The following is a 26276-nucleotide window of genomic DNA, read 5'->3' as shown; positions in this document are numbered from 1 at the left end:
TGTGGTAAATACATGTAATCATGCCAGTCTGATAGCTTCTCTTGTTCTCTGGCCATTAATTCATCTCCCTGGGACTTAGGTGAACGTTTTGCATCCCGCAGCAAATTCAAAGAGCTGCCTTTATTTTAAAATCAACACAACAATAAAAGCCTTTCTCCTTTCCCTCCTCAAAATGCAAATTTTTAGCTTCAAAAATATCCTGGCACACAGACAGATGTTGCTGGCCGTGACCTTATCTCAGGCCAATGACACATTTCCCATGCATGAGAAGTTGCAGGGCTTTAAAAACCTCCTGAATGCCGTGGTGCTGTGGCCGGGGCAATTAACTGGCACCAAAGGACATGGTGGAGTGATAGGACTCGGTGGGGCAGGCTGGTGGTTGGGCTTGATCTTGAAGGTCTTTTCCAGCCAGAATGACTCTGTGATCCTATGAGCAGTGCCTGCTGCAAGCAAAGCCTGCACTTCGTGATAAAAACACTAACAGAAATCCCCCTTGGGATAAACGAGCAAAGAAAAATGCAAGAAAGCCCTCCAAGAAGAAACGCCTTCTTCCTGATGATCGTTATTTCTAGGAAAGCAGGAACTTTCTCCAAATTTTCTCCTCTCTCTGGACACACGTTTTGGCAGGGGCAGCCGTGACAGCGATGGCAGAGCAGTGCTGGTGACTTTACTGGTGCCGGCCCAGGAGTACCCAAGTCACCATTAAAAGAAATAAATTATCATCACGACTGTGGACAAAACGCATCAGCTTCACATCCAGCTCCAGTGGCAGCGTTCCCTTGGGAGCCTACCCCACTCCGGCTCACGTTCATGGCATAACGCGAGAGGCCGGGGGACGGCGGGGAGGAAAGGGTGCTGAAGGCCAGGGCTGGAGCCAGGCGAGGGAGCGTTAAAGGCCAGCAGGCAGATGGCAAAGCGGCGAGCAGAAAGTCACCGCAGCCATAAATCTCAGGGAGCGGAGACGGGCAAGCCCCAGGTGGCTGGGCAAGCCTGCCCGGTGAGCCCAGCGGTGCCCAGGCTGCCCTGGGCCAGCGGCCGCGCGCGGTGGGACAGGGGCCAGCGATAAAATTAGAAAAGCGTTTCCCTGCCAGCCCCTTCCGCGGGCTGCAGGAGCTGCTAACCCCTGCGGCACTGCCCCATTTTGTGGGCTGGGGGAGCTGCTGGAAAAGCAGGATTTTTCTGCAAGCCGCTGGCTCCCACTTGGTGCGCCTGCAGCCAGCTGGTGGGGGCAGAGGGAGGGAGATTTGTTCAGATGTCCTCTTTGGCGCTGGGCAATTCCCCTCACTCCCTCTGCCTGGTGTGCCAGGCAGCCCTGCAGAGGCTGATCCCCCCCCTCCCTGAAATGGCTGCTTGTGCACCCCGTTTCCAGCAGCTCTCCCCCTGCTGCACCAAGCCGCAGCTTCGCGGCAGCAAGCCACCTCCCTGGACAGCACTCATTATTATTATTTCTGTCCCTAAGCATCCTTTAAGTTTCCACTGGGGGGACAGAATCAGAAGGGAAAGCCTTTTAAGGATTTCTGCCCGCTTGGGAAAGCGAATCCCCCCCAAGCCAAGAGAGCTGCGAGGGGGATTTGAGTGCAGGCAAGTGCTCAAAGCCGAAAGGGCAGAGCGAGGGGAGGGGGAGCCCAGGGCACGCTCTGAAACCAGAGCCCCCGTCCGAATCGCGGCTCCTTCCTCAGCCGTAGGAAGCTCGCAGGGCTTGGCGTTGGCAGAGCACGGATGGTGACCGAGTGGGGCAGCTCGGCGTGGCGGCAGCTCGGCGGTGGCCCTGCCACGATGGGTACCGTGGACCTGAAGGAAGGTCCCAACGCCGTGGCGATCAACATGATGCTTATTGTCCGCCCCGAGCAGAAAGGGCAGAGGGACAGACAGACAGACAGCACAGGTAAAGCCCCAAGGGAGGGGAGGGCTGCAGGTGCGGCGCCAGCTGCTTGCTGGGACCAAGTAGCAGCTTGGGAGCAGGGCTTGGGCTTTTCCCCCTCCACCTCTCCCTCCTGTTTTAAGAGATGTGCTGCAAAATGCCCAAACTTCCCCTTTTTTTTTGCAGGAGAGACCTTTGCTCCTGCACGCTTCTAGGCACTGGCACGTGCCACTGTGGCTGCAGGAGGAGGTGACACGCGCGGGCCACCGCTGAGGACCACGCATGCACCTCGCCCTGCCCTGCAAGCTGCTGAGCACAGGGGCAAAAGCGTTGTGTGCAAAGGGTGTGCAGGCTTTGTCCCCACAGGTGGCTGCCCCGAGCCATTTATAGCTCCAGTCCGTGCCACTCTCCCTGGCCCAGCTCCTAGCCTTCAGGGGATCTTCCAAAAAGCTGAGAACATGCTCTGCAAATGCAAGGGGACCTTCCCTGCAGGAATAAAAGGAGGAAAAAAAAAAGAAAAAAAAAAAAGAGAAAAGGAGTGTTTCTGCTCAAATTCCTTAGGGAAAGGCTGGCTCCTCCAGATGGGCTGATGCCTGCTGGGTCTGGGTCTCCAGAGGGAAGGGAGCTGTAGGGACAGACCCAACCGCTGCAATCATCTGCATATTTGGGAAATAACGCCCAGCTGACACCCTGCTGTGCTAGCACAGCCTCATATTTATGTTTTACAGGTTTGCAGGATGATGGAAATGGAAACAACAGACCACAACCATCACAGGGGAGAGACCTTAGCGGTAAGTTATGTCCTCACTCCGCACATGGGAACACCCCGCTACCGAAAAACAGCGCACAGCACCCGTCCACAAGCTTGTAGTGCCCAGCTCTGCCTCAAGCTGCAACATGTTTGAAGCAAACCATCCCCTAACAGCACCTTGGGGGGGCTTCAGTGGGCACAGGGTCCTTGGGTCATGGGGGGGGGGGGTCCCCTGCATGCTCTCCTACACCCCAGGGCCGGGACACGCGCTGGTGACACCAGTGTTGGAAGAGCAGGCAGCGCTCTTGCTCCCCTGGCACCACAGAGGTTAACACGTTCCTCCCGAATCAGCATCTCGATGGGCTCCTTTCCCCGGCACGGGACACAGGGGAGAGCTGTGGGTGAGATGTGGAGCACTGAGCCACGCTCTCGCTCAGGGACCTTACTGCTTCCAGGCACCCCGCACCTCTCCACACCCCCAAGCACGCAGGCCTGTGGCACCCTGACATTTCGGCTGCGCCCGATGTAGCGAGCAAATCTGGGCAACCACCACTTGGAAGGGCAGGTCAGCTCCAGCGCTTCCAGCCCATGCCCTTCTCAAACCACCCCACCTGGGCACCAGCCTCCGGAGCAGGGCCACATCCCATCATTTCACCCTATGCCATCATTTCGCCCTGTGCCCCGAGCGAGCCACCTTCCTCATCCTTACTGCGCCGCCAAGCTGACACAGGGGCCTCCGCTCTCCTCACGGCACTGAGATGTTCTTCTCCCTACGAACAGGCCAGCGAGCCTCCGAGGAGCCCTACAAGCAGAGGCAAGCCATTACTTCGTACACAAATGAAGGTAAGTGGCCAGCCAAAGTATACGGGTTTTTCAGAACAGGGCTTCAGCGAGCTCCTGCTCAAGCTGGTTCGTAACAAACACACCAACAGGACACCCCAAACAAGCAGGAAACCAGGACACAGCATGGATCTAACCAACACCAGATATTTCAGTGCAGATGGAAGGGGGCAAGCAGCAGGACAGACAAACATCCTTATTTCTCCTGGTGGAACCATCTCAAGTTTCACGCGCTCTTTTGGCTCACAGCTAAAGACTTCCCAGTTCCTTATGGAGGGCGTCTTAATTAGGAATAGCAGAAAACACCATAAAAACATCAGCAACCATTTCATCTCACTAGTTTTTAAGGAAACAGGTGCAGCACTTTGAACATTTACTGTGGGATTACTTTTTATCATTTGTTAAACATTGTTTAAGCTTTCTGGGAGAAAGCATTCCTGTGTGCTAAATTTGTTTCTTGGAAAACAAAGAATTCTAATTTATGGGGGAAAATTGAGAAAGTGGAAATTGGCAAGAAAGCCCACAAAAATCCACAGATATGAATAATATTGAGAAATAGCACCCTTGCAAAATATAAAAATCTAAGGAAATCATACTATTTGCAGAAAGACATGCCTTTGAGAAACAACATCATTTCACCTTTAAATTAACAAACAAAACACACCAACCAGCCCTCATCTTGTCCCCCTGGTACCTGCAAACATCCCAGAATTGGAGCCAAGCTCTAGGATTTTAAAGGGTTGTATAGTTTTTACAGTCTTTCTTGCCTTCTGCTGTTGGGATTTAAGGACATCAAACTTTTCTGCAAAACCACAGGAGATAAAAGAAATCTTTTTAAAAAGTTAAATTCTGAGAAAAACTTATTCTTCAATGAGAGCGCAGATTCCTACCTAATTAGCTGCTCCCAAGAGCTGGGTTTTAGGGAAAAAACTCAAAAGCCACAAGGCTGTGGCTAGAGCTGCTGGGGGCAGCAGGTACAGCATGCTGGCAGCCCCAAAGTGCGTTCACACCTTGACCTTTCATCTCCGAAATAACCTCGTACTGCCTGGCCCAGCAAGCCCACCCACGTGGGAACTCAGGTAGCTGAAACCTCCTAAAACGCTTGCCCCAAATGCAGCCTCTTTCAAAACGTTCAGGTAGCTCCTATAACACTTCCTGAATTTTTCCTTGTCTCTCTCTCTCTCATGGTCAGAGTGAAGCTTTAAGCAAAAGACCCCGAATTTCCAGGGAGGTTGTCTGGGAGCATCATGGCACGCAGAGCACGATGCTCTCAGCCAGCGCTGCCCATTGCAGGCAATGGCCTTTTCCAAAGGTTTTCATACCATAAACCAAGCCATTTCCATCGCTTTGAGCCTTTTTTCATTTTATTCTGAGAAAAATCAATGAGACATTGATTCTCTGTTTACTGTATCTCCATCAAGAACTACTTAATACAACAATAAACCCCTTCTTTAAGCTGCCACATGATCCTCATTGAGGACCTCTGCTTTATTATCATCTGCTTCAACACCTGCTACACTATAACAGGCTTTCTTTCCTTTCCTTTTTTTTTTTTTTTTTTTTTTGAGAACTAAGAATTTTTTTGAGAACCATGTCAGAGGTGACTACAGGCTTTCTTACAGTATGGTTTATTCGTTCTGCCAGGAAAACAGAGCACATCAGTACCTTCACAGATGGCAGAGGTGCCCCATCTGTTTTGCTAAGGTTGTGTCATTTCAGTGATGTTTGGGTGAATGTGACCAGGTTTGGCATGCCGACCCTTTGGCTCAATACTGCCCTCCTTCACATCCGCTCGCTGATTGTGTTCCCTTTCCGAGCACATTTGTCATCATTTCTTCCAGGAACCCAGGTGACGGTGGAGGTCCATCCCAGGAACACCACCCCGCAGCTCTTCAAGAAGCTCTCCTTCAGGAAAGGTACGTTCCCAGCCAGGGAACCTGCCCTTGGCCGAGGGGACATCCCTCCCTTCATGGGCACCACACCGGCGGGGACCCCCAGGAGCTGCGGGCGATGCTGCAGCCCTGGAGCTGGGATGCTGATCACCACTGCCCCGCAGCGCTTTCACTAATTGTGCCCGCGTCATTGCAGGTTCCCAGAGGCTGCCCAGCCTGAGAGGCCAGGACAACAAAGGTGAGGCTGCCCTACATCCGAGCTAGGAAAATTGCTCCCGGGAGGAGGTGGCTCCCTCCTCCCCTGGTGGGGCTGGTGTCTCAAAGCTCTTGAGTTGCCACCAGCCCCTGGGGTTGGGCGCTGGCCACACTGCCCGGTAGTGGCCGTACCCATGTGGGTGGGTGTGGTGATGTTGAGAAGCAGCTGCTGGTGACAGCAAAACCCTTCTCTTCCTGAGGTGGGGTTAACACAGCTGGCGATGATCTGGGGCCATCAGAAACCCTCAGCAGCTGCCTGCAGAGGCACCATCTATGGCCAAGCCAGCGCAGGGGCCCCATGTGGCATCCAGGCTTCCAGCTTGTCCATGCCGCCGGTGCCTTGGCTGGGGTGTGATGTTCCCAGCCCCGGGGCTGCAATGGGAGGCGTCCAATTGCCGGGGAACACAGTGTCTGCAGAGCCTGGGGATAGCCTGGGGACTCCCAGAATTCACCCTTTTCACTTTCTTCTTTTTCTCTTGCCAACAACTGCTCGTCTCATTCTTCCTTCTCCAATTTTCCAGTTTTCGAAAGGACTGAAGCCCCGCAGCCACCAAGTGGGAAAGACCTGCATGGTAACTATTGTCTGCACCCAACCCGTGCCAGTGGGGTGCAGCCCCAGACAGGGAGCCCAATCTCTCCCCAAAACAGGCTTGCTCTGCTCCTGGAGGGCACAGAGGTGTGATCTGGTTTCTACCAACACGAGCATGTCCAGCTTCCCAGTCCCGCACAAGTCCTGGGTGGCTCCGGGACCACCCCACAGGCTGGATGGGGATGGTCTCACATCTTCGTGCACACAAAGGGGCACAATGCACACTGCCAAGCTGCCCAGCTAACAGCGTGAGCCTGCCTGAGTTATTCTGGACCCCACATCTGCGGGGAGCCTTTGCAGCTATAACCTGACAAAGATGAAAACCGATAACCAATTTTAAGAAAACATCCAGTTCCCAAAAGGCAAAAAGTAATTTTCAGAGTGGTGTAGAGTAGGAACCGTTAAGCGTGTAAATCTGCTTTATCTCTCTTTAGGTCAGCCTAATAGCCCTTTTCAGGGAAAACGGAGATAAACAAACAGCCTGTTACAGGAGCAGAAGCGGCGTGCTTGCAGGCTGATTTTGGCAGGGCAGCCAGCGCGGTGGCCCGTGTCCTGCTGGCAGGCAGCACCGTCCCCGGGGGCCGGGCAGGACCCAGCGCCCAGCCCCATAATCCCTCCCCGGGGCAGGGGTTTCCGAGAAGAGCAGGGCTCATGTTAGCAGAGCATCTTTGCAGGTCAGGAATAGCCCCTCTGCGAAGGGAGGGGAGATGGACGCCTCCCCAGGGGCTGGAGCTGGGGGGATGAGCCGGAGCCCAGTTTTGGGGAGCTAGGGGGGGAGCGCAGCAGGCACAGGTGTCAGAGTGAAGAAACCCAGCTCTTTGCTGGTTTTGTTTAGAAAGTCTTGCTTTGCTGAGGATTGCACAGCACAAATTTTCCCTGATGTTTCTGCAGTGTTTTGTGCTCTCACATCCAGCACCCAGGGATTTTCAGTGCTACCACGCAGCACCAAAGACACCGGGCACCTCCCGCCCTGCCCAAACTCCACTAGACCAGAGGCGATGAGCCCTGCTTGACATGCAGTGATGAGCCTCCACGGGTGCCCTCGTGTCCTCTGTGCCCAGGCACCAGTTCTGGCCATCCTGCAGGACAGGCAGTGGCTCTGCCATGGCCCTGGGGGAAGCCACAGCCCTCCCTCCCTCCCTTCCCCAGACAATACCCGCTTGTTTCTTCCCAGCGTATCCATGGGACAAATCCTCTTTGAAATCCATGCCAGTAGATCTGCAGCAATTTGAGAAGCTGGATGCCTACGCATTAAAAGTAAGTCTCGCTTCTGCCTCCGTCCCTCTTCCCTGCATACACCAGCAGCAGACATCCCACTCTGGGAGGGAACCTGTGACCAAAAATACATCTTGCTTGAAACGTGGAATTACAGCTCTATGTTTCTATTTTTAACAAAGCTCGAGCTAGAGCAGCATCCTGGCAGGTGGGGTCTCACCAGCTTTAGCAGGACGAGGGATGGGGAAGGCAGGGGTGTCCACCACAGCATTTCTTCACCCCAATCTCACCCAACGCTTCCTCCTCCCAAACAGGTGAACGTCAAGAGCAGCATAGAGGAGCTTGTTCAAGCCCTGCTTAAACAAGCCCGGACTGACCTGGAGAAAGTCCGCGTCATATGGATGTGGATATGCCATCACATAGGTAGGTTGAGGTCTTCCATGGAGAAGATAACGCTGCTGCTGTTGGTCCTGTTACACTGCCGTTGCGATTCACTCTGTGTTTTGTGGGTGGTTTCACACAGAAGGCGCAAAGGAACGCTTTCCGGATATATTTATCCAGAAATACCTTCAGAGGTTATCTCACCATCTCTGTTTCCACACTCCCCCTCCTTGCACTGCCAGGCCCTACAAGGGGCAAATGGTTTCTCTCCGTATGATGGCTCTGTAACGCCTACCTGATTTATTCAAGGGTGCAACCATACCAGTCCCTATCATCAAAGCAGCTGAAGCACAAAGCCAGGCTGCCGAGCACCAGAGGCTTGGTCATCACATCCAGAGCCCTCCAGCACCACTGGATTTGCAGACTGATTGCATTTTGCATAGGACACGCACAAACTCTTAGGGGAAGATGTGGATTTAAATCAGTTGTTAAAAAAATGAAACGAGCCATATGTGCTGCAGCTCATCTCGCTTTGTTTGTGCTCGTGGAGGTGGAAAACAAAGCAAGAGATGCTTCTGCTGCCCACCGAGCCTGCTGCCTCGGGCTTCTGGATGAACTTTAGCCTGTGTTCCTTCCCGCAGAGTACGACGTAGTGGGCTTCCATAACAAAAGCCAGCGGTTGTGCAGTCCCATAGACGTGCTGCGGAGGGGGAAGAGCGTTTGTGAGGGATACGCTGCGCTCTTTCAGCAAATGTGCAGGTAAATTAAGCTCGGGAACATTCAGTGCCGGGGAGGGTTAACATTTGTTGTCATCTCCGTGCCTATTCTGTCTGCCTTTGCATTGACTGATGTGACTTTAAGCAGGACACGGAACTTCAGCTTTCAAACCATGCTGTGGGAAACCAGCAAGTCCTGGAAAGGTCAATTTTGCTCCCTCCCCCTCCCCTCCCCAGCATAATTTGCTTTGTGCCATCTGCTGAGCTTCGCATTGCATTAACATAATGGCAGATGAAAACACGGAGATAATTCGGTTAGAAGAGGCTAGGTTTTTCCTTTGAGTGTCCGTATGTGAAGGTTAAAAGCATGGCGAGCCTCAAACAAGAGGAAACTCTGCCTGCAGCATGCTCCTGCGGCACAGGCAGGCAAAGCCCCTGCAGAGGGCTCTGGGCGAGCTCCTGCTGATGCCTTCTCCGCTGGAAGGGACGGCCCTACAAAAAGAGGGTGTCCACAGGAGATGACTGGCCCTGATGACTCAGGGACACAAAATTGGAAGGGGCCTCCTAGCACCAGAAAGCAGTCGTGTAGTTTCCTAGAGCACGGGTTTGCGAGGGAGTGCTGTGCCTTCCCCTTCTCAGTAGACCAGCTTCCACCGACAAGCTTTGGAAAAATTAAAGATCAGTCATCTGCTGGCACATGTAAGTAACAATTGGCTTTCCAGACCATCCAAAAAGATTTGGGAAGGCTTTCACCATTAGATAAACAAAATCTATACGGAAAAGGCCAGATTTGAAAAAAAAATACTGTGACAGATGCTAATGATGCTAATGTGGTAAATGCTTCCAACCAATAACATATCCCACGATACCTGATCCTGCTTACCAAAGAGTAAAATAAAGAAAGGGGATGATGAAGTATGAATTTATAACTGCATCTTATGAAACAGTTATTAGCGGTTAGAAGTGGGGTAAATTATCATCTGTTCATTAGAAAGCATATGTTTAGTTCATTAAAAACATTAATCTTTCCAAGGATCTTTTTTACTATTTAAAGGCTCTGTTGATTCATCCTTCATTCTTCAGATCCAGGTTGATTATTCATTCCATGATTCAGGAAACCTCCCAGTCATCCAGTCTATCACTTTTGACAATTAGCTAAATATTTCAGCTCCTCTCCTGAAAAACTATAACCCAAGCCATCTCCTTCTTGCAAGACAATTTCCTCATTCTTTCTTCTCATGCACCATTCAAGTCTTATGCTGAGTCTAAGCATAAAGGTGAGAGGCAAAGAGCAGCTTCTTATATAAAAGTTTTTCAGAGACAGATTTGGGTTTTCTAACATGCCTTTTCTCCTAGCTCCCATCAAGGCAGCTTTAACAAACAGCCCAATTCGCCCCTCACCACAAGTCCCCCCAAGTTCAACTTCAGGCAAGCCTAGCACTGAGGACCTGCGGAGAAACGCTCACCAGCAGCAGCAGCGAAGGCACAACAATTGTTTGCTCTTCAGAGGTTTCAGCACAACCACAGGAGCAGAGCTGGCCGCACACCCCACGATGGGTCTGCCCACTGCCCGCTCAGCTGCTCCTCGTGCAGAGTTGGTCTGCAAATAGCCCAGGCTGCCCATCCTCTCCTTTCCCTGTCCTCTACAGGGCTGTTCCTGGCTCTTGGGCAGGAGGGTACAACTGCCTACCCGAGTGTGAGCCATTCTGCCTCCCTCTGGAGAAGCCAGATTTGCTTCTTTTTTTCAAATGAAATCTTCAAAGCCAACCTGAAATGAAAGGGAAGAAGCTGCCGTTAAATTCAAGTGACATCTGCAGCAAGACCCAGATTATTTCCTACTTTTTTTGAAGAAGAAAAAGCATCTTAGGTTTAACCACCTTGGTGCACTAAGCAGATGTTGAGAACAGTTCCTTAACTCATTTCTTCTGGTCCACCTTGCTTTTAGGGCATTTCCTACCATCACATTGCCACATCAGGCATTTCTGGAGATCTTCTCCATCTTCTTTCTGCACGGTTAACTTATCTGTGTAAAGTCATTTATACAAGAATGGAGATGTGATCACTCACTCTCTTCACCAGTACAGGATTGCTCCTACAGGATGTTTTAGTGTGCTTTTGTCCATCTTATTAAGGAGACTTATTGAGATGCTCTGACCTTTCTCTTGGGAACTCAGCACATCCAAGCATGGACTCTTGCTATACCTTCACTAGCTTTATGTTAAGCGAGAGCACAAACAGAACGGAGGGCAGAATGTGTCCCTTGGTGTTCTGTCTGAACATCCAAACAACCGAGCAGCAATGGGGCTCTCCTCCCCGTATGCCTCTGTCTTCTCTCTGCAGGCTGCCCAGCAAGCTCCCAGCTGACTCTCAGTTCCCTTTTCGCAAAGACAGAGGAACAAATAACTAAGCAACACAAGGTCTTCCAGGCACTAGGAAGTCTGCAGGTGAAGCTGATGGGACCGTCTTCCCTCTAAACGTGCATCCCCTCCATGAATAAAGTGGTCCTCCCTACGAGCACTGCTAAACTGCCAATTACCAGCCAGTATCTCAGTTACCAGACCCAGGCGTCTTAACAACCATGCTAATTATCTTCCCCATAAATATCACTTTTCTTCTCACTGAATTAAACCCACACTATGCAGACAGTCTTGATCTTGAAGCACGCACGGTTTGTTACTTAAGGTAGCTGTTACAGTTAATGTACTTTTCAATGAAGAAGAAAAATGTCAATACCATCCTACACAAAAGACAATCCTCTAAGTGAAGTAAGTTTAGATTAATGCTGAAATACGAGGCCAATATTAGAATCCATTGCTATCAACAGCAGAGAGCTTATTAACACATTGCTTATTTAAATCCTGTTTACATTTCAACAAGTATTCATTATTTTAAAAAGAGAGAGAGGGAAACTAATCATTTGTACCCTGGACAAGCACAAGGTCACTCTTTAAGGAAACTAAATCAACCTCCACAGTCCTGTGAGGTCTAAGAGATCTTGGCTGGTGTCAAACACTGGGCCTACGGTTAGGGAGAGCATGAACAAATGCAGTTTTAATTTATAATTACATGGGCTAATTGTGGAGAGCATCAAAGGGATCCCACTGAGGAACAAGACAGAGAGCAATTAAGCACACCTCGTCTTTGTCATCCTCCCCCAGAAAGACTGAGTTGATGGCGCATCAGGCAAAAGAGATGGAACGTGCAAGAACTGGAAGAGAAGGGCCCCTTCCTCCCGTGGGACCCTCTCTCCAAATTTCTGTGCAAAAGCTACAAGGGAAAGAAGGCCCCTACACAACACCGGGCAACGCTAACAGCCTCGGGCATCACTGCCTCGTGCTGCTGTCCCGTGCTCGCCCTGCACGGAGCCAGCCCCCAGAAGGGCACAGTCTCCACCTGATGCCACTGGCGGGTGGCATTCTCTGGGGAGAACTCGCCTGCCTCTGGAAGGGCTGAAGAGGTCGTGCCGCGCTTGGGGCTGAGCCACCAGCCCGGCAGGGGCGCCATGAGCCTGGTGCTTTGGGCGGCACGCGGCCGGAGCAGGCGCCTGCGGTGTGCTGGCACCGGTGTGGGACAGTGTGGAGGGTTGTGCTCCCGTTCAGTACAGAATTAAAGTTCTGCAGACGCGCTGGATGTGGCTCCTCACGTCCTGCCACAGAAGTACACTGAAGGATTTAAAACCGAATTCTCCTGCTGCACCTCATTGTTTTCTTTCAGCATCGCAGGAATCCAGTGCATGAAGCTATCGGGATACTCTAAGGGGTACGGGTACAAGATTGGGCAGGTCTTCAAGGGGGACTCCAGCCATGCCTGGAATGCCGTCTACCTGGAAGGAAGGTGGCACTTACTCGATAGCACCTGGGGAAGCGGCACTGTTGACAAGACTTCAGACAAGTTCACCTTCAGGTAGAGAAACATTCTCTAACTTAATACGTAAACCTACCACAAAGGCAAGCTAATGGGTGTAATAAGAGACATCGGGGACAAAGTTTAGGTCTCACTGCAAGGGGACCCCTTCCCACCCGGAGCCCAGAGCAAGGCCTCTGGGCTGCCAGTCCAAGGGAGGGAGCTCATTCCTGTAGAAAGGGGGTGGCCTCGAGCAACAAGCAGTGGGACTCGTAGCTTTCAGCTGCCCCAGAGGAGGTGCCTCCACACTTTCAAACAAGCAGTGCCTCCCTCTTTCTTCAGGGCCCGTGGTTGCAGGGGACAGTACAAATACCCTGGTTTTATCCAAAAGCTCAGCATTTTGCCCTGGAAATAGAAAACCAAAGCTGAGGTTCCTTCTCTCCCTGGAGAGTTTCAAACCCACAGAGCTCAGCTTCTCAGCAGCCCCAAACACTCTGACTTCCTCCTAGTGAAACCATCACCACTGTGCAGCGGAAGAAGTAACTGCTTAAAATTACTCATTTTCCTTTTATCTCTTCCTCCTCCTTCCAGATACAACGAGTTTTATTTTCTGACTCACCCAGCTCTGTTCATTAATGATCACTTCCCGAATAACAGTAATTGGCAGCTTCTCAAACCAACTCTGACGCTGAAGGAATTTGAGAATACCGTGCTGTACAGCAGTGACTTCTACAACCTGGGCCTGCTGACTGTGCACCCAGATACAGCTATCATCCAAACAGGTAATGCCCTGCCTTGAAAATGAGATTAAAACCATTTTCTGTGTTCCAAAAGTTTGATTTGCTGAACAACACATAACTAGGCTCTTCTTTATCTGATACTCAGCACCCTGCAGCATCCAGCAGCAATTTTAACACAAAGCCATTCAGGTAACCGCACTGCCCCAAAGAGCCCACATTTCGGATCACCATCTTCAGATTTTAAAAGGGCTGCAGGAATTTTAATAGTTATCCATTTTTATGAATGCTGAGAACACAGAGTTCAAACTGAAGGGCAGCAACATTTTAGGACTTAATGTTGTCTTCAAGCACTTTGGGAACAGGTTCATAGGGATGTCGATTATCTCATGTCTGTGTACTGCAGGACTCCCACACCTTTCTCTGACGCTTCTTGGAATGGCTGCTGGACTAGAAACCGGGTCTGGCCACATCTAACTAAGCCCTTCTTGAGCACACAGGCTGACAGTACTTGCAGTTGCATTTCTCACAGGTTTTCATATTCTATAGGACCACAGCTCCATTTCAGTTGATATCAAAGTAGGATTAATGCACATCTCCAAAAAAAAGGCCACTCATCACCTGGTTCTTTTTGAGGGGCACCGGTTTCGGTAGACAGGTGACAAGCTATAACCTGTCAGCCACAGCTCTTTCTTTTACTGCTGGGGAAGTGACAATCATTTGGGACAGATTAGTCTTCTGGAACAGGGTGTGTACATGCAAAAAAATGCACTGAAACTCCTATATGGTTTCTTTTCTTACGTATTTCATAGTCAATGGAACAGCCACCATATCAGTGGATTGCCGCTCTTCCACGTTATTTACATTTTCCCTGAAGGGAACAGAAAAACATGGCTTACTGTCTTTGAGGAAACATGGAATGAAGCTGGAGATCTACCCACAGAGTACAGGGCACCAAGAACTGGAGATCTTTGCCAAGCCCTCCAACTCCCCAGAAAAGGTCTACAACCACGTGTTGCAGTATGTTGTTGAATGCAAGTCTGTGGACAAGAGCGTTCACTTCCCAAAGGACCTAGACCAGCCCGTTGGACCAAGCTGGTTCTCAGAGCGCCAGGGGTTCCTGAGGCCATCACAGCCCGACCCAGTCATCCACACCAACGACGGACGGTGTTCTTTCACCTTCACCCTAGGAAAGGACATAAGCATCTTACCCACGCTGCACTCTGATAACAGCGGCCTGACAGAGGATAGGAGAAGGCAGCACATCATGCAAATCCATCGTGGCAACCAAGTTGAGTTTATTGTCCATCTTCCCCACGCAGGGAACTTTGTTCTGAAATTCTTTGCCAAGAAGAAGTCAGATCCTGGCAATTATACCTACGTCTTCAACTACCTCATCACTTGCCTGAACGCCGAAGTGAAGTGGCCGGCTTTCCCTCAGACCTATAGCAAGTGGGCGGACGACTACGAAATACTGGAGCCGCTCTCCGGGCTGCTGCCAGCCAATCGCAACGTGCAGTTTAAACTCAAAATGCACGGGATATCAAAGGTGCTAGTTCAGGCCAAGGACACTTACACGCTGACCCTGAGCAGAGGCGGCTTCTGGGAGGGAACCTGCAACACCGCGGGATGCACAGAGTTGTTCGTTATGGTGCACGAGAACGCCAACCACAGCTTCTACTCCCACGTCCTCAAGTATGAGGTTGAGACCCCGTAGCAGCCCTTCCTTCACTCCAGCTCTCCTGTATGAACCAACATGCCTGAAAACAATACAGCTGTAAGAGATCATTAGTTCTCTCAATCAAGTTCATTCATTTGACAAATACAGAGCAACACCTGCACGCTTTTGCAAGATCAAGGGCTCAAAGGGGTTCAAGAAGGCAGAAAATCCTGTTATGAAGGGAGCGGCAGTAGAAGGAATTAGATAAAACCCTCACCTATGTTTCAGTAACATCATCCAGACCGACGTTTTGACGGAAATGACTGGCTATCACGACACAGATCATGGCACATCAGCAGTGATGGCTAGTTTCCAAATTATGGACCATAGGAGAAGTTTTATCATGACTACTTAAGAGAAGAATCCACCTAGTTTTGGGGCAGGATGAAGGAAGTACTCTCTGTTTTTCAGCAGCAATATAGGACATGAGGAATTTCAGGATATTTAAAGCAGGCTTCTGTATAACTTTAGTTGCAAAATACATCCCAGGAGAGAGAACTGTTTGGAAGGACATACAAAGTGAAGTTTTCTTGTGCACTTCATTGTCTTACAAATTTAAGTGATACTGCGAAATGACTTCCTACACTGAATCTTAAATTCAACGAAATGATTTTTACCTTTTTATATTAGAGCATTTGAATTGTAAGCACTTTTTCTGTAATATTAGCACTGTAATCGTATCTCAAGCATAGTGGTGTTTCTGTAATTAAAACTACAGTAAAAGGAGAATAAAGTTTTCAAAAATCGCTCATTCTTCCTACTTGTATATGCAAAACTGGAACTAAAGAACTTAAGGGGCTAAATGGAACAGCAGGCCAAGTGACATAATTATCATATAAAAAAAACATCCAGTGCCATGCTCTTGGAAAAATCATACACGTGCAAGGTGGTCTTCTAGTGGATCTCACCACAAATACACACCACAAGATCCATAAAACTCAAACGTCTGTGTTAGTATGGCCTGGCAGATATTATGTTTGAGCTTGAATTTGAAATAAATCTGCTTTGTTGTTGCATTCTATTTCATTGACCAAATGATACGAATTCCACCTCACAAAGGCGCTGCATTTTCTACACGAGATCCGCGGGTTGTTCCTGCGCTCCCCTCCTCCTCGGCAGCTGGGTGTGGGATTTTGGCATGACGGCCGTGGGCTGCCCACCTGCAGCAGGCTCCCCGCCTCCCATCCCTCCTGGGGGGCTCCTCTGCCTCAGCAAGCAGCCTCAAGCCCTGGCTTGAAGCAGGTGCAGGAAGTGTGCAGGGCACTGGGAGCTGCGTTCACGTAGCAGAACCTCACTGAGGACACAGGCGGCCAGAGACGTGAGCTCCCAGAATAAACACAAAGCGTAAGCTAACCAAGCTTACTGTAGGATGCCAGGAGCAAAGCAACGCTTTGGGTTCTTTTGTACTTTGAGACAAGAAGGCTCCACACACGATATGGAAGTAAGTTTTAAGTCCTCCCCAAACAGCTAAGTGTCTTTGCCCTCAAAAACTGGCAGCAGCTCGCTGCAGGGGCACTAACAAGCCTCGGAGCCCAGCAGGTATCCACTCCCTGGGCAGCAACACGGACTGAACAGCACAGATGCAAGCAAAACTCTGGGATGTTTTGATTGCCTAGGACCTTGAAGGCTAAATCAAGCGTTCCCTCTAAATTCAAACTGCCCTAGCTCATCCAGGTGCATAGCAGAGATCTTTTTTCCTTAGATCACGCTCTTCAGTTCAAGGAAGACACATTTCAGTAGCTTTCTTTCTGTGTGCCAAGCTGATCCAGGCAAATTCTTCACTTCTTAGAACAGGAGGATAAGGAGGCATCCTGGAGTGCTTAGGAACTAAAGGAAAGCCCTTTTTCCACATAAAAGGGTCACGGGCACCAAACTAGGTACACCCTTCATGCAACCAAATGCTCGATGTTCACTTATACGCATACCAACAGACAGAGCTACACAAACTTCCAGCTCTCCTCCAGCTGAAACAGCCTCAATCCCTGCTGAGCATTTGATGTTCATTCACCCCGGGTCTCGGAGGACACCGGCATTTCGGGACCCCGTGAGGGGCACCAGCGTCAGCTCACACCAGGGCTGGCACGGCCTCGGGCCTCCCGGGGCATGGGGCTGATTCCCCGCTCCTCCGCCTCAGGGGCTCCCTTCTCAAACCCCATGTGCTCCATTTCTGTCCCAGGCTGGCAAGCAGGCAGCAGAGAGGACAGGTTGTTATTACACGATTGCCCTCTGCCTAGCACGACCTCAGCGAGTACTCCCTCCTCCCCATAGAAAATGCTGCAAAACTCGGGTACCTGTGGTTGTACATGCACATGTAGTCACAGGCATTTAACCATTCACAGAGTAAAGCGGCCCAAAGCACTGCCGCACCCGTGGAGGAACATCCAGCACGCTAATGGCAGGCGGGACCCACAGCAGCTTCCCACATTTGAGATGCTACCCTGCTGCAGACGGGAATATTGCAAGCGAATTTCCACATTTCTCTTTCCAACAGAAAGCAAACATCTGGCTCAGCCCTGCAAGTGTGTAAGAAATTCTTTAGTGCTATTGAAAGCGTGAGTTCAAAGACAAAAATAAAAACCTCTCCAGCCTCATTAATTATAATGCTGTCAGGGCCAGGCGATTATTTCAAGGGACGTCTGACTCTGCAAAGGCAGAGAAATAACGCCTGCGAAACCCTGCAGCCCCAGATAAAAGCACCTCAGAAGTCTGTACTTGCTGTGACATCTCCCTCCAGGATAAACAAGTCTTTTCCTCCTCCCCCTCATTAAAAAAAATGCACATTCTTCAGTATAGCCGAGACTTAACGCTTGCAGAACACCTCTGGAAGCCCCTTCTCCGTTATCTCCGCACTATCAGCTCTCCCACTTCAGCCTGAGTTCTCCCTGGTAGGCATTAGGACCGGACAGCTTCTGCAATCCCTACACCACCGAGAGGAGCAGGTACGTGGCGCGATGAATTCAGACAACGCCACGTGTTTTGCAAACATCCCATTTCTCAAAGAGCATAAATTAAAACCTGCACAGAACAATTCTGTATCTCTGGCAAGAGTATCTCAGCACTTCCATCTCTCACGAGTTAACTGCCTCACCCTCGGCACAAATGCTGAGGGCATCCAGGCGGATGCTCCGTATTGCCACGCTGGCTGTGAGAAAGGCACACTCAAGCAGTGCAGTGAGAGCACTACTCAACTGCACGCTGCCTGCTCAGCGTCCTCCTGCTGCCCATGCACAGCAGATCCAGAAAAAGAAGGCACAAGAGAGGGAAGGATGTTGGGAATGTTTTATTACGTTTTATTATTATTTGGTTTTTATATTCTCTGGTTCTCCAAACAGGCTCTCCAGACATTCTCTAGTGCAGTCCTACTGGCCCGTGTAACCAGACAGGACTTAAAAGTACTCAGATTGCTTCCATCAAGGTGCAAGCCAGTTACGAGGCAGATATGGTCTCTGGCACATTTCCGTTTGCCAAGAATCACAAAAGCCTCAAATCCCCTTCCTGGAAAAACAAAAATAAGGATTGCTAAGCTAGCTGAGAAAAAAGAGCTTTCAGGCACGTCTTCTCCCCACAAACTCTGTCCCACCATTTCCACCTTAGAGCCAAAGACATCCTGCCCCCTCCACACAGGGCTCACCACAAACCACGCTGTAATCCTTTATTTTAAGTCACATACCTGCTCAGTCCACACAGCTTAGCTTCTGATCAGACTTCTCCATGCAGACTATAGTCTCCGGCAGTAAGTTCTATGTTTCTAGTCATTGCTGAATGAATGTAACTGCTCCTTCCATCACACCTCAAAAAAGGCTGTGTAGCACGCGCACCAGCTTCGGCAAAACCAGCAGTTACCTGCATCTGTGCCAGCTTTCTTCATGACTTCACTAGCAGCTCCTTCTCCCCTGCTACAAAATCAATGTTTCTTTGGGGAACAATGCCCAGGAATTACTCTTTTTGAGTAATTCCTTAAGGCAATACAAAAAATAATAATAAAATACCAGGAAACACGGATGCCTTCACCTAGAATACTGTTTTCTTTCTAGATCTTAAAAACAAGATCACCTAAAGTCAACCTACATGGAAGCATATAGTATTTAAAAAAAAAAAAAAAAACAACACACCACTTAAAATGCATGCATTTTCATGGACCTTCACCCAACTATTCTTCCTGACCTTTAAGAAAAGGGAGAAGGCTGCAATGGAGCTAAAGAAGTGGTACGCTAGCATGGAAGTTTGAGCGGGAGGAGGCAGGCAGGGAATTTATTTTCTTTTTTCCACAGCCAACACAATGAATGAAGCTGCTCATTACCTGTATTAGAAATTGATAAATACTACAGGATTATACCTAATTGAACAAATGGATCATACTTAGTTTCACTGCTCACTTCTGCCAACATAAAGATGAATTGGTGAGTCTCTCCAGTGGAAGGGAGGCAAACACTGAGTCAAAATGTCTTCTAACTTCTGAAAGCATTTGGTGCATGATGCAACACTCAGTAACTTATCAAGTCTTCAAGAAACAAAATAGTCTGTAAGGCACGTTCAAAAGGTATAATTTAAAAAATGGTAATGCTGTCACAGCTGGAGGACATGAGGAATCTGTAAGAGTTCTGGCATACCCGATGCTCCATGGCTCTACAGGTTCAGTGGCTCTATAGGGGAAGGGGATACAGCAGTTTGTTCTGGTTTGCTGTTCAGTTTTTGTCAAAACACCTCATGACCAACAAGTCCTTACTTGAGATCAGGATAGTTAAGGTGGATGTTCCAAAAATGCCTACCTGTGGGCAGCTCTGAAGAGGAACCGAGGCCAAAGCTGACTATTTGCAAAATGCACAACCACGGTTTGTCCACAGTTGTGGGCAGCTGAACGCCTTGTTACAGAGACCACACAAAGAGAAGTCAGAACGGACTTGAAGGTTTTATCCTTGTTCAAAGAACTCCAGAAGAAAGTCAAAATAAAAGAACTTGTTGATTCAAAAATCCTCGACCTTTTCAATTCTTGTTTTTTTGGCACAACAAAGAGTTGCAGTCTGCACGCAGGCATCATCTTTGCTGAATACATCTGCCTCATCTGATGGCTGTTTTTTGCATACATAGATTGCTTTTGAATTCCTAGTTCTTGATGGCATTACGCTGTTTTAGGACAAGGTGAAGCTGACGGAAAGGAATGGGAAACGTACAGACAGGGACAAGGAATGCCTCTGTGCCTAGGTTTGCCTGGACAAAGGTTGTAAAGGCTCAGCCACAGGAAGAGTTGCAGAATGCCCCTGGAAGAAAGGCAAGTCCATAGGAAACAAATTCTATTAACTCATTAACATTTTTTCTTGAGAAAGGACTAAAGAAACACATCTCGAATGTATTCTAATACCACAGTTCAATTCGACTGGGCAGTGTCCAAGACACTGCCTAGATTCAAGCAGGCTGATAACCAGCTCACACAGCAGCTGCAATTACATCTGCTGTACTGATGAATTTCTTTTGTTTGTGGGTTCCCCTCCCACCCGATTTCGTTTTCCACTTCCAACTACTATTTTTTATCTTATAAGGGCTGTGACCACAATCAGAATTCAGCTATTCACTCCTCAGTTGTTTTGTAGTTCTCCAAGCAACGTGCAAACAAGATAAAGAAGCCAGATACTATACAAACAGTAAAGTGCACAAGTTGCAAGATGAACCGGGAAATATTAAGAAATTCCACTATGGGAAAAATAACTGGAGAAAATACAGGTGGATTTAAGGAAGAGGAATTATATTTCTTGAAGAACACAGAGTGAAAGGATGGAAAAATTGTTTATCACAGTTCCTGATGAGATGGCAACATAAGCCACAGAATTTATACTGTGAATTTGCATGAAGAAGAAATGGGACGGTTTTCCACTTTGCTTTATTTCATTGCTTTTATATGTATAAAATACAGTTTAAATACTTTACATTAAAAATAGCAAATGCTTCTAAAAACACCATAATCTGACCGAGTGCACAAACACACATCTCTGATGCAGCCTTGTGTCCCACAGCCTGCTGACTAAATGTTTGTGGTGGAGTACTGCCCTCCATCAGATCAAACATTTAGAGAGGAGTTTCCATTCCTCAGTATCCCTGCTGCTGATCCAGCTCAGAGCGGGAGGCAAGGCCTCTCACTCAAGCCCCAGTGGCAACTGCTTTTAGGTACCTCCTTCAGGGGCAGTTTGAAACCATGCAAGTAAAGTAGCATTCAAAGCAGTGCATTTGAAGAAACACTACTCCTGGTGTCCAAAATGTCTCACTATCTTTTCACTCTCTTTTTTCAGTTCCTCAATGTGAGCATCTAGGCATTCCAGGATGTGCTGGGATCTCAGTTCTTCCTCTTCCAGGTATCTCGCAGCTATTGATCCAACTGAAGCTGTAGGCAGGGGGCACTAAGGAGAAAAAAGGGGTATCAGGTATTCTCTCATTCTGCGTTTCAGTCAGAAATGTTACTGATCAGCAAACCACACAGCTAAATACACTTCTAAGGATTGTGTCACTCAGGATTTCACACTTGCGTCATGTGTAAATGTTCCTCCCAACAGTCTCCAAGCAGCAGCAAATACTTCCAAAGCTTTTGCCAACGTGCAGGGAGTAAGACCGGTACCTCAGCACGCGTACCTTTTCCATTTCAGCAGTTCCCCACAGAGACAACTGGCGGGCTAGAGCTGAACAGAAACAAGCTCTCCACGCACCAGCATGGCTGCTGTTCCACTTCACAGTGGAACCCTGACCCCAGAAGCATCAACAGGAATTGGCTATTTACTTTGGAGAAACTGGAGTTTCACTTCAATCACCAGCCCCTCCCCTTAAGATAATGAGAGGGAATGATGTGGTTTGTGCAACCATAGCATAACTCTACAGAAGGTCACCACAAAATCCCAAGGGTCGCCTTGCCCTGGGAGCGTTAGTCCAGCCTCACTTAAGGTCTACATTTTGCTCCTCGCCTTCATAAAAATCTCAGTGTGCGGTAGCATCTCAGAATATGGGTTCCAGAGAAGAGAGAGAACTTCCAGACTGGAACAGCACCAGGAATATCTTTTTCTTTTACACACCTCCTCTTCCTGAATTAATGGGTGTCTGCTATAGTCCCACAGGGGAAGCACAGGCCAAACTCCCATCGCAGCTCACTGAATGCCACTTCAATTTGGCTAGCGATGGTCAATGAACTATTCCAGATTCTTTGCTTTACAGTCAAGAATTGTTCCTGCTACTCGCATCACTTACCCACAAGTTCTGAACTTACAAAAATAACATTGTAAACTAAGCTTAAATAACGAGTTGAAGAGAAGCTTCCTGCACAGGGTCTGGCAGGTGAATTACAACAGAGCTGCTTTCCATTACAGAAAATTTGCCTCAGTGTCTTGGTAAGACAATGCAACTGGTTATTTCCCAACCCTGGAGTCTCATGGTTTTCTGGCCTTCTATCAACAGGCAGGAACAAAGGAAAACAGAAAAAAAATGCTGCAAACAGCAAGAAAACCTCTCCCACTCTGTTATTGCCTACTAGTATGAAGTCTCCTCTCTCGATGTTAAATGAACTGATTTAAAGACACAGGAGCTTGACCATGAGAAGGGAGTCCCAGTCATCACCAGAAGAATCATTTGTGTTTCCTCAGAAACTTTGTTTCTACCTCTGAGTCAATACTGAACAAATAGCTGCACATTCTCTCCTACAAAGCATCACGCCCTAGAGCTTCTCAGGGCCTGAAGTGGAACTGTTTGCACTTTGATGCCAATCCTGTAATCTGAAGAGCTTCCATTTAGAATACAATTCCCCAAGCTCCCAACATCCTTTTTTGGGGGGGGGGTTGCACCCACAAGCAATTTCAGTCTTGAAACAATCATGACCTTTTCTTGGTAGGAAACCTCAACAAGCTCTACAGACCTGACAAGCCTCCACTTGCCCACGCATGAGCCTTGGAGACTCTTCTCCAGGGTCCCCACAAGACAAAAATATCTGTTGTCACAGCTTACAACACACAACCAGAGGAGAAAAAACTCCAAAGACTGCTAGGGGCAACACATCTGGAGCAAGGACCAGTACCCAGGCTTCCACCCTCCTCCAAACCTCCCTGGTTTGACAAATTCCAGCACACTAGTCTGTGACCCTCTGCCATTCCCCTCCTCCCTTCCCTGCTCGAATCTGTCTACAGACTGGTAACTGCAGGAGGCACTGGGATATATGGTCCTAAACACCTCAGGCAAGAAATGAGCCCAAGTTTACTGTGTATTGGGCAAGTGCTTCAGCAGCAGAGCTGAGGTAGGAGGACAGAGAAGGTGTAAATATAAAAATAACTATCTCCACTTGTGCAGTAGAGCACTCATTTCAAGCTATCCTACCAGCTGATGTAAATGGCTCCGAGTGCAGGGTGCTGACTACTGTAGTCCCATTCAGAGGGGTCAGACTCACCTTACTACAGTCCCAAACCAAAAGCTCAAGCAGAATTCTGAAGCAACAGAAGCAGGTCCTGGTACACACTGATGTACATCACCAGTATGGAGAGAACCATGCGCTTCTGGAATTAGCTTAGCAGTTACAGCAAACAAAACCTTTCCCCAGAGAGTTCTGAACAGTAATTACATGACTCCCATTGTCCAAGTAATGACCATCCAGCATTGTTTTCTCCTTCCTGATTTACGCTTGACATACACTCACAGAATAAGGCACCACACAGACAGATCATAGACTCAAAGATGTGGATTTTGCCAGATGAGAACCCAGATATATTGTCAGCAGCTGAATGGCAAAGAGCTTCTATGCAACTGCTTACCAAAGGCACAGATTCTTGCTGATGATTTGAGATGCACTTCTTAGACGCTCCATCTGGAAAACCTTTGCTATCATCCAGCACGAGGAGCAAAGAATCTGTTCCCTGCAAGGAATCTGGAGCAAGGGTGGGTGACTCCAGGCAGCCCTTCCTGCTGGTCTGGGTGGTTAGCTCACCAGTCTCGGGGATCACAGCTCCCATTTCAGCAGGCAAAGGCTGGATCTTCCATCCCTGGGGCTCCCCTTGATGATGCTGAATAATCTTGTCAGGCTTGTGATGCGTTTTCTCTGTTTGTTCATCATGTTTGTGCTGTGATTCCCTAGTTGTCCTGTAAGGGAGGTTTGAAAACATAACCGGCTGACAGTTTGCCTCTTAACAGCTGAATTTCAGCAAGAACTTGCACAGAAATAACAATTAACATACAGTTAGCCTTGGTGATCCAGACTGGCTATCTCTCATTTCCATATGACTCCCAGATGTACATCCAGTCAGCAGGGAATTCTCTCTCACTCTCCTGCTACTGTAGATATCAAAAGCTATAGTATACACACATCCTAGCATGGAAAAAAAAGCACAGCTGCATGTGCCAAATCTAATCCTTTCACCAAAAGCAGCACATACTGCTTCTCTCTCTAGAACAGAGGCAGTCAAATACTAGCTGGCTTTGCAGAATGCAAAGTAGCTGGAACTAAAAGCTATTGTGCTACTTAAAGCATAAAGGCAGATTCGAAAGCAGCCCTTTGTGCTCTCCCATACGTACTATGCACTGGACAGAGATGCTGTTCCTAAAGCATGTCATTGAAATCCCACGCATCCCCACACCGTCTGTTTTCCTTCATAGCATAGAAGCAGCATCCTTGGGGTTATGCAACATTCACCTGCAGTGCACATCCCTGGTCCTGGGCTCTTCGCTTTGCAACAGAGCAGTGCCCTCAGGTTCATCCTGGCAGACCTGGGTAGTGAGCTCCAGTTTTGCTCTGGCCTCTGCTAGATCCTTCTGCAATTGCTGGTTCTCCGATTTTAATTTATTTAATTCGGTAGCATAGTCTTCACTGAGCGCTCTCAGGGTGACATCTTTTCCCTAACAGAGAAGGGCTGCAGTCAAAACTTCTGTTTGGCAAGATACCACAGTTAAATCCAGAGCAAAGGCTGGGAAGTGACTTCCTAAAACATATTCTACCATCCCAGTTTTAACTGGCAAAATTTTCACGGCTTTCCTAAGAGCAAATCAATTATATATGCCTTACCGTGTCTGCATTTAGACAAGGTGTGCTAATCTGCCTGGGAAAGGAAATCTCTCTCATCACTGGATGATGCTTTTAAAAACAGTCAGGAAGATATGGACCAAGAGGTGTTCAGATGCAGTCCTTCTCGTTAACCCAAGGCCAAAGGCAGAAACATGACCTCGAGTCCTCTTCCAGCTGTATATTCCAGGGTTCCCTCACTTAGTTAAGATGCAAACCTCTCAACCTAAGGTGAGAACACTCAGGTGGGGGACCCACAATGCTACTGGCTTCCCATCTCTGTTCCCTCACGCATACCTCTCGCATACCAAACTCCATTTTTTCCAACATCTCTGAGAGATGACGGTTTTCCAGCCTCAAGGTTTCCAGCTGAACTAGAATAACCTGAGGAGACAGAGGCAAGTAACAGCTCAGAAAAAGAACACAACACATACCTACAAAACCCCACAGCCCTTTTCCACTCTCAATTGCAAGATTTGAGCCATTATTCCTGCAAGACTGTAGGGAAGACCAGGCAAGTAACAACACACAATCATTTATTTGGTTTCCAAAGATGTCATCATCCAGATCTAGATAACATGAGCGATCTCAAAGAATTCTGTAGGACTGCCTGTTACAGGTTTGAAAAGAAGGAAGATAGATTCACCATCATTCAGAAGATTTCACCAGAAGGGTCTCAAAGCCCTTGTTTAAAGGCTGCAGACAGAAAGAAACTCAACATAGCTAGAAAGTGTAGGGCAGTATTCCAAGCCCTCTGATCCATTAAAGAGGCAGCATAAGAGTTTTTTACCCTGTGCTCCACTGCTTTCCTCTCTGCTCTTTCAATTTCTGTTCTCAGCTGTTGTTCTAGGTCTGATGTGGAACCACTTGCAGATGCAATTGTGACGTCCCTCTGGTGTAACTCTTGTGTCAGTCTTGAGATTTCTTTTTTCATCCCTTCTAGCTCACTTCTGCGAGTTTGTTCAGCCTGGCAGAGCTGCTCTTTCAACTGGAGGAAGATATGCACACACAACCCATGATCTTTTAACAGATGTTTCAGCAAGACAGCCAAAGCGTTGGATACAGTCATGTGAAAACTAAGTACTAGAAAACAAAAAGCTCTAAGTAACAATCTCCCGGTGCATGCCATGCCTGTCCTTCCTGATTGAAAACCATCTCATCCCACTCCTTTCTCACACCATAAACTGCCAACTGGGACAAGACACATGCTGTGGAGTACTTAAGATGATCTACAGTCAATGAAATCACAGCCCCTTTAGCTCACCATGCTACCTCAGTGGCCAACAGAGACTCGATGAAGTTACTGGGCAAGCACAGTAACACTTTCATAATATAACCTTGCAGTTTGCCAAACTGCCTTCCTGAGTCGGAGATGGTATCTTTAAATAGCCCTAACCAGACTTTCCTAACATGAAGGTGTCCAAACACTCTTGATTCAATGGTAGCTTGTAGCAACTAAAGCTA

General features: G+C 48.4%; 2 protein-coding genes across 9 annotated transcripts in view; one reads left to right on the top strand and one right to left on the bottom strand.

The window, feature by feature from the left end:
• The first annotated feature begins 1659 nt into the window (after nt 1-1659).
• Nucleotides 1660-16212, top strand: KY (kyphoscoliosis peptidase). Its single transcript, XM_040567179.1, has 12 exons — nt 1660-1885; nt 2590-2652; nt 3393-3455; nt 5294-5368; nt 5541-5582; nt 6121-6171; nt 7363-7445; nt 7718-7826; nt 8426-8543; nt 12215-12403; nt 12935-13125; nt 13893-16212. Exons 1-12 carry the CDS (start codon nt 1720-1722, stop codon nt 14795-14797), a joined length of 2055 nt encoding a protein of 684 aa, XP_040423113.1. The 5' UTR covers nt 1660-1719; the 3' UTR covers nt 14798-16212.
• Nucleotides 16213-20661: 4449 nt separating this feature from the next.
• Nucleotides 20662-26276, bottom strand: part of CEP63 (centrosomal protein 63) — a 37177-nt gene continuing 31562 nt past the window's right edge. For all 8 annotated transcript variants that reach the window (XM_040567170.1, XM_040567168.1, XM_040567164.1 and 5 more), the window contains 5 exons: nt 25603-25800; nt 25110-25196; nt 24447-24649; nt 23572-23896; nt 20662-21189 (listed from right to left, as the gene is read on the bottom strand). In XM_040567170.1, coding sequence (XP_040423104.1) covers nt 21031-21189; nt 23572-23896; nt 24447-24649; nt 25110-25196; nt 25603-25800 — 972 coding nt within the window. In that variant the 3' untranslated portion in view covers nt 20662-21030. The remainder of the gene's footprint in view (nt 21190-23571; nt 23897-24446; nt 24650-25109; nt 25197-25602; nt 25801-26276) is intronic.

The sequence above is a fragment of the Cygnus olor genome, chromosome 9 (genome assembly GCF_009769625.2).
Source record: "Cygnus olor isolate bCygOlo1 chromosome 9, bCygOlo1.pri.v2, whole genome shotgun sequence".
In the NCBI taxonomy this organism is placed as follows: domain Eukaryota; kingdom Metazoa; phylum Chordata; class Aves; order Anseriformes; family Anatidae; genus Cygnus; species Cygnus olor.
Note: the sequence above shows the minus strand (reverse complement) of the source record. Positions and strands in the feature narration are given on the sequence as shown.

What these genes read in the sequence shown, in the direction of transcription:
- KY (XM_040567179.1), top strand. Translation starts at nt 1,720, where the DNA reads ATGGTGACCGAGTGGGGCAGCTCGGCGTGGCGGCAGCTCGGCGGTGGC. An exon ending in CAGACAGACAGACAGCACAG is followed by an intron (nt 1,886 to 2,589) that starts GTAAAGCCCCAA and finishes TATGTTTTACAG; the next exon opens with GTTTGCAGGATGATGGAAAT. An exon ending in CTCTTTCAGCAAATGTGCAG is followed by an intron (nt 8,544 to 12,214) that starts GTAAATTAAGCT and finishes GTTTTCTTTCAG; the next exon opens with CATCGCAGGAATCCAGTGCA.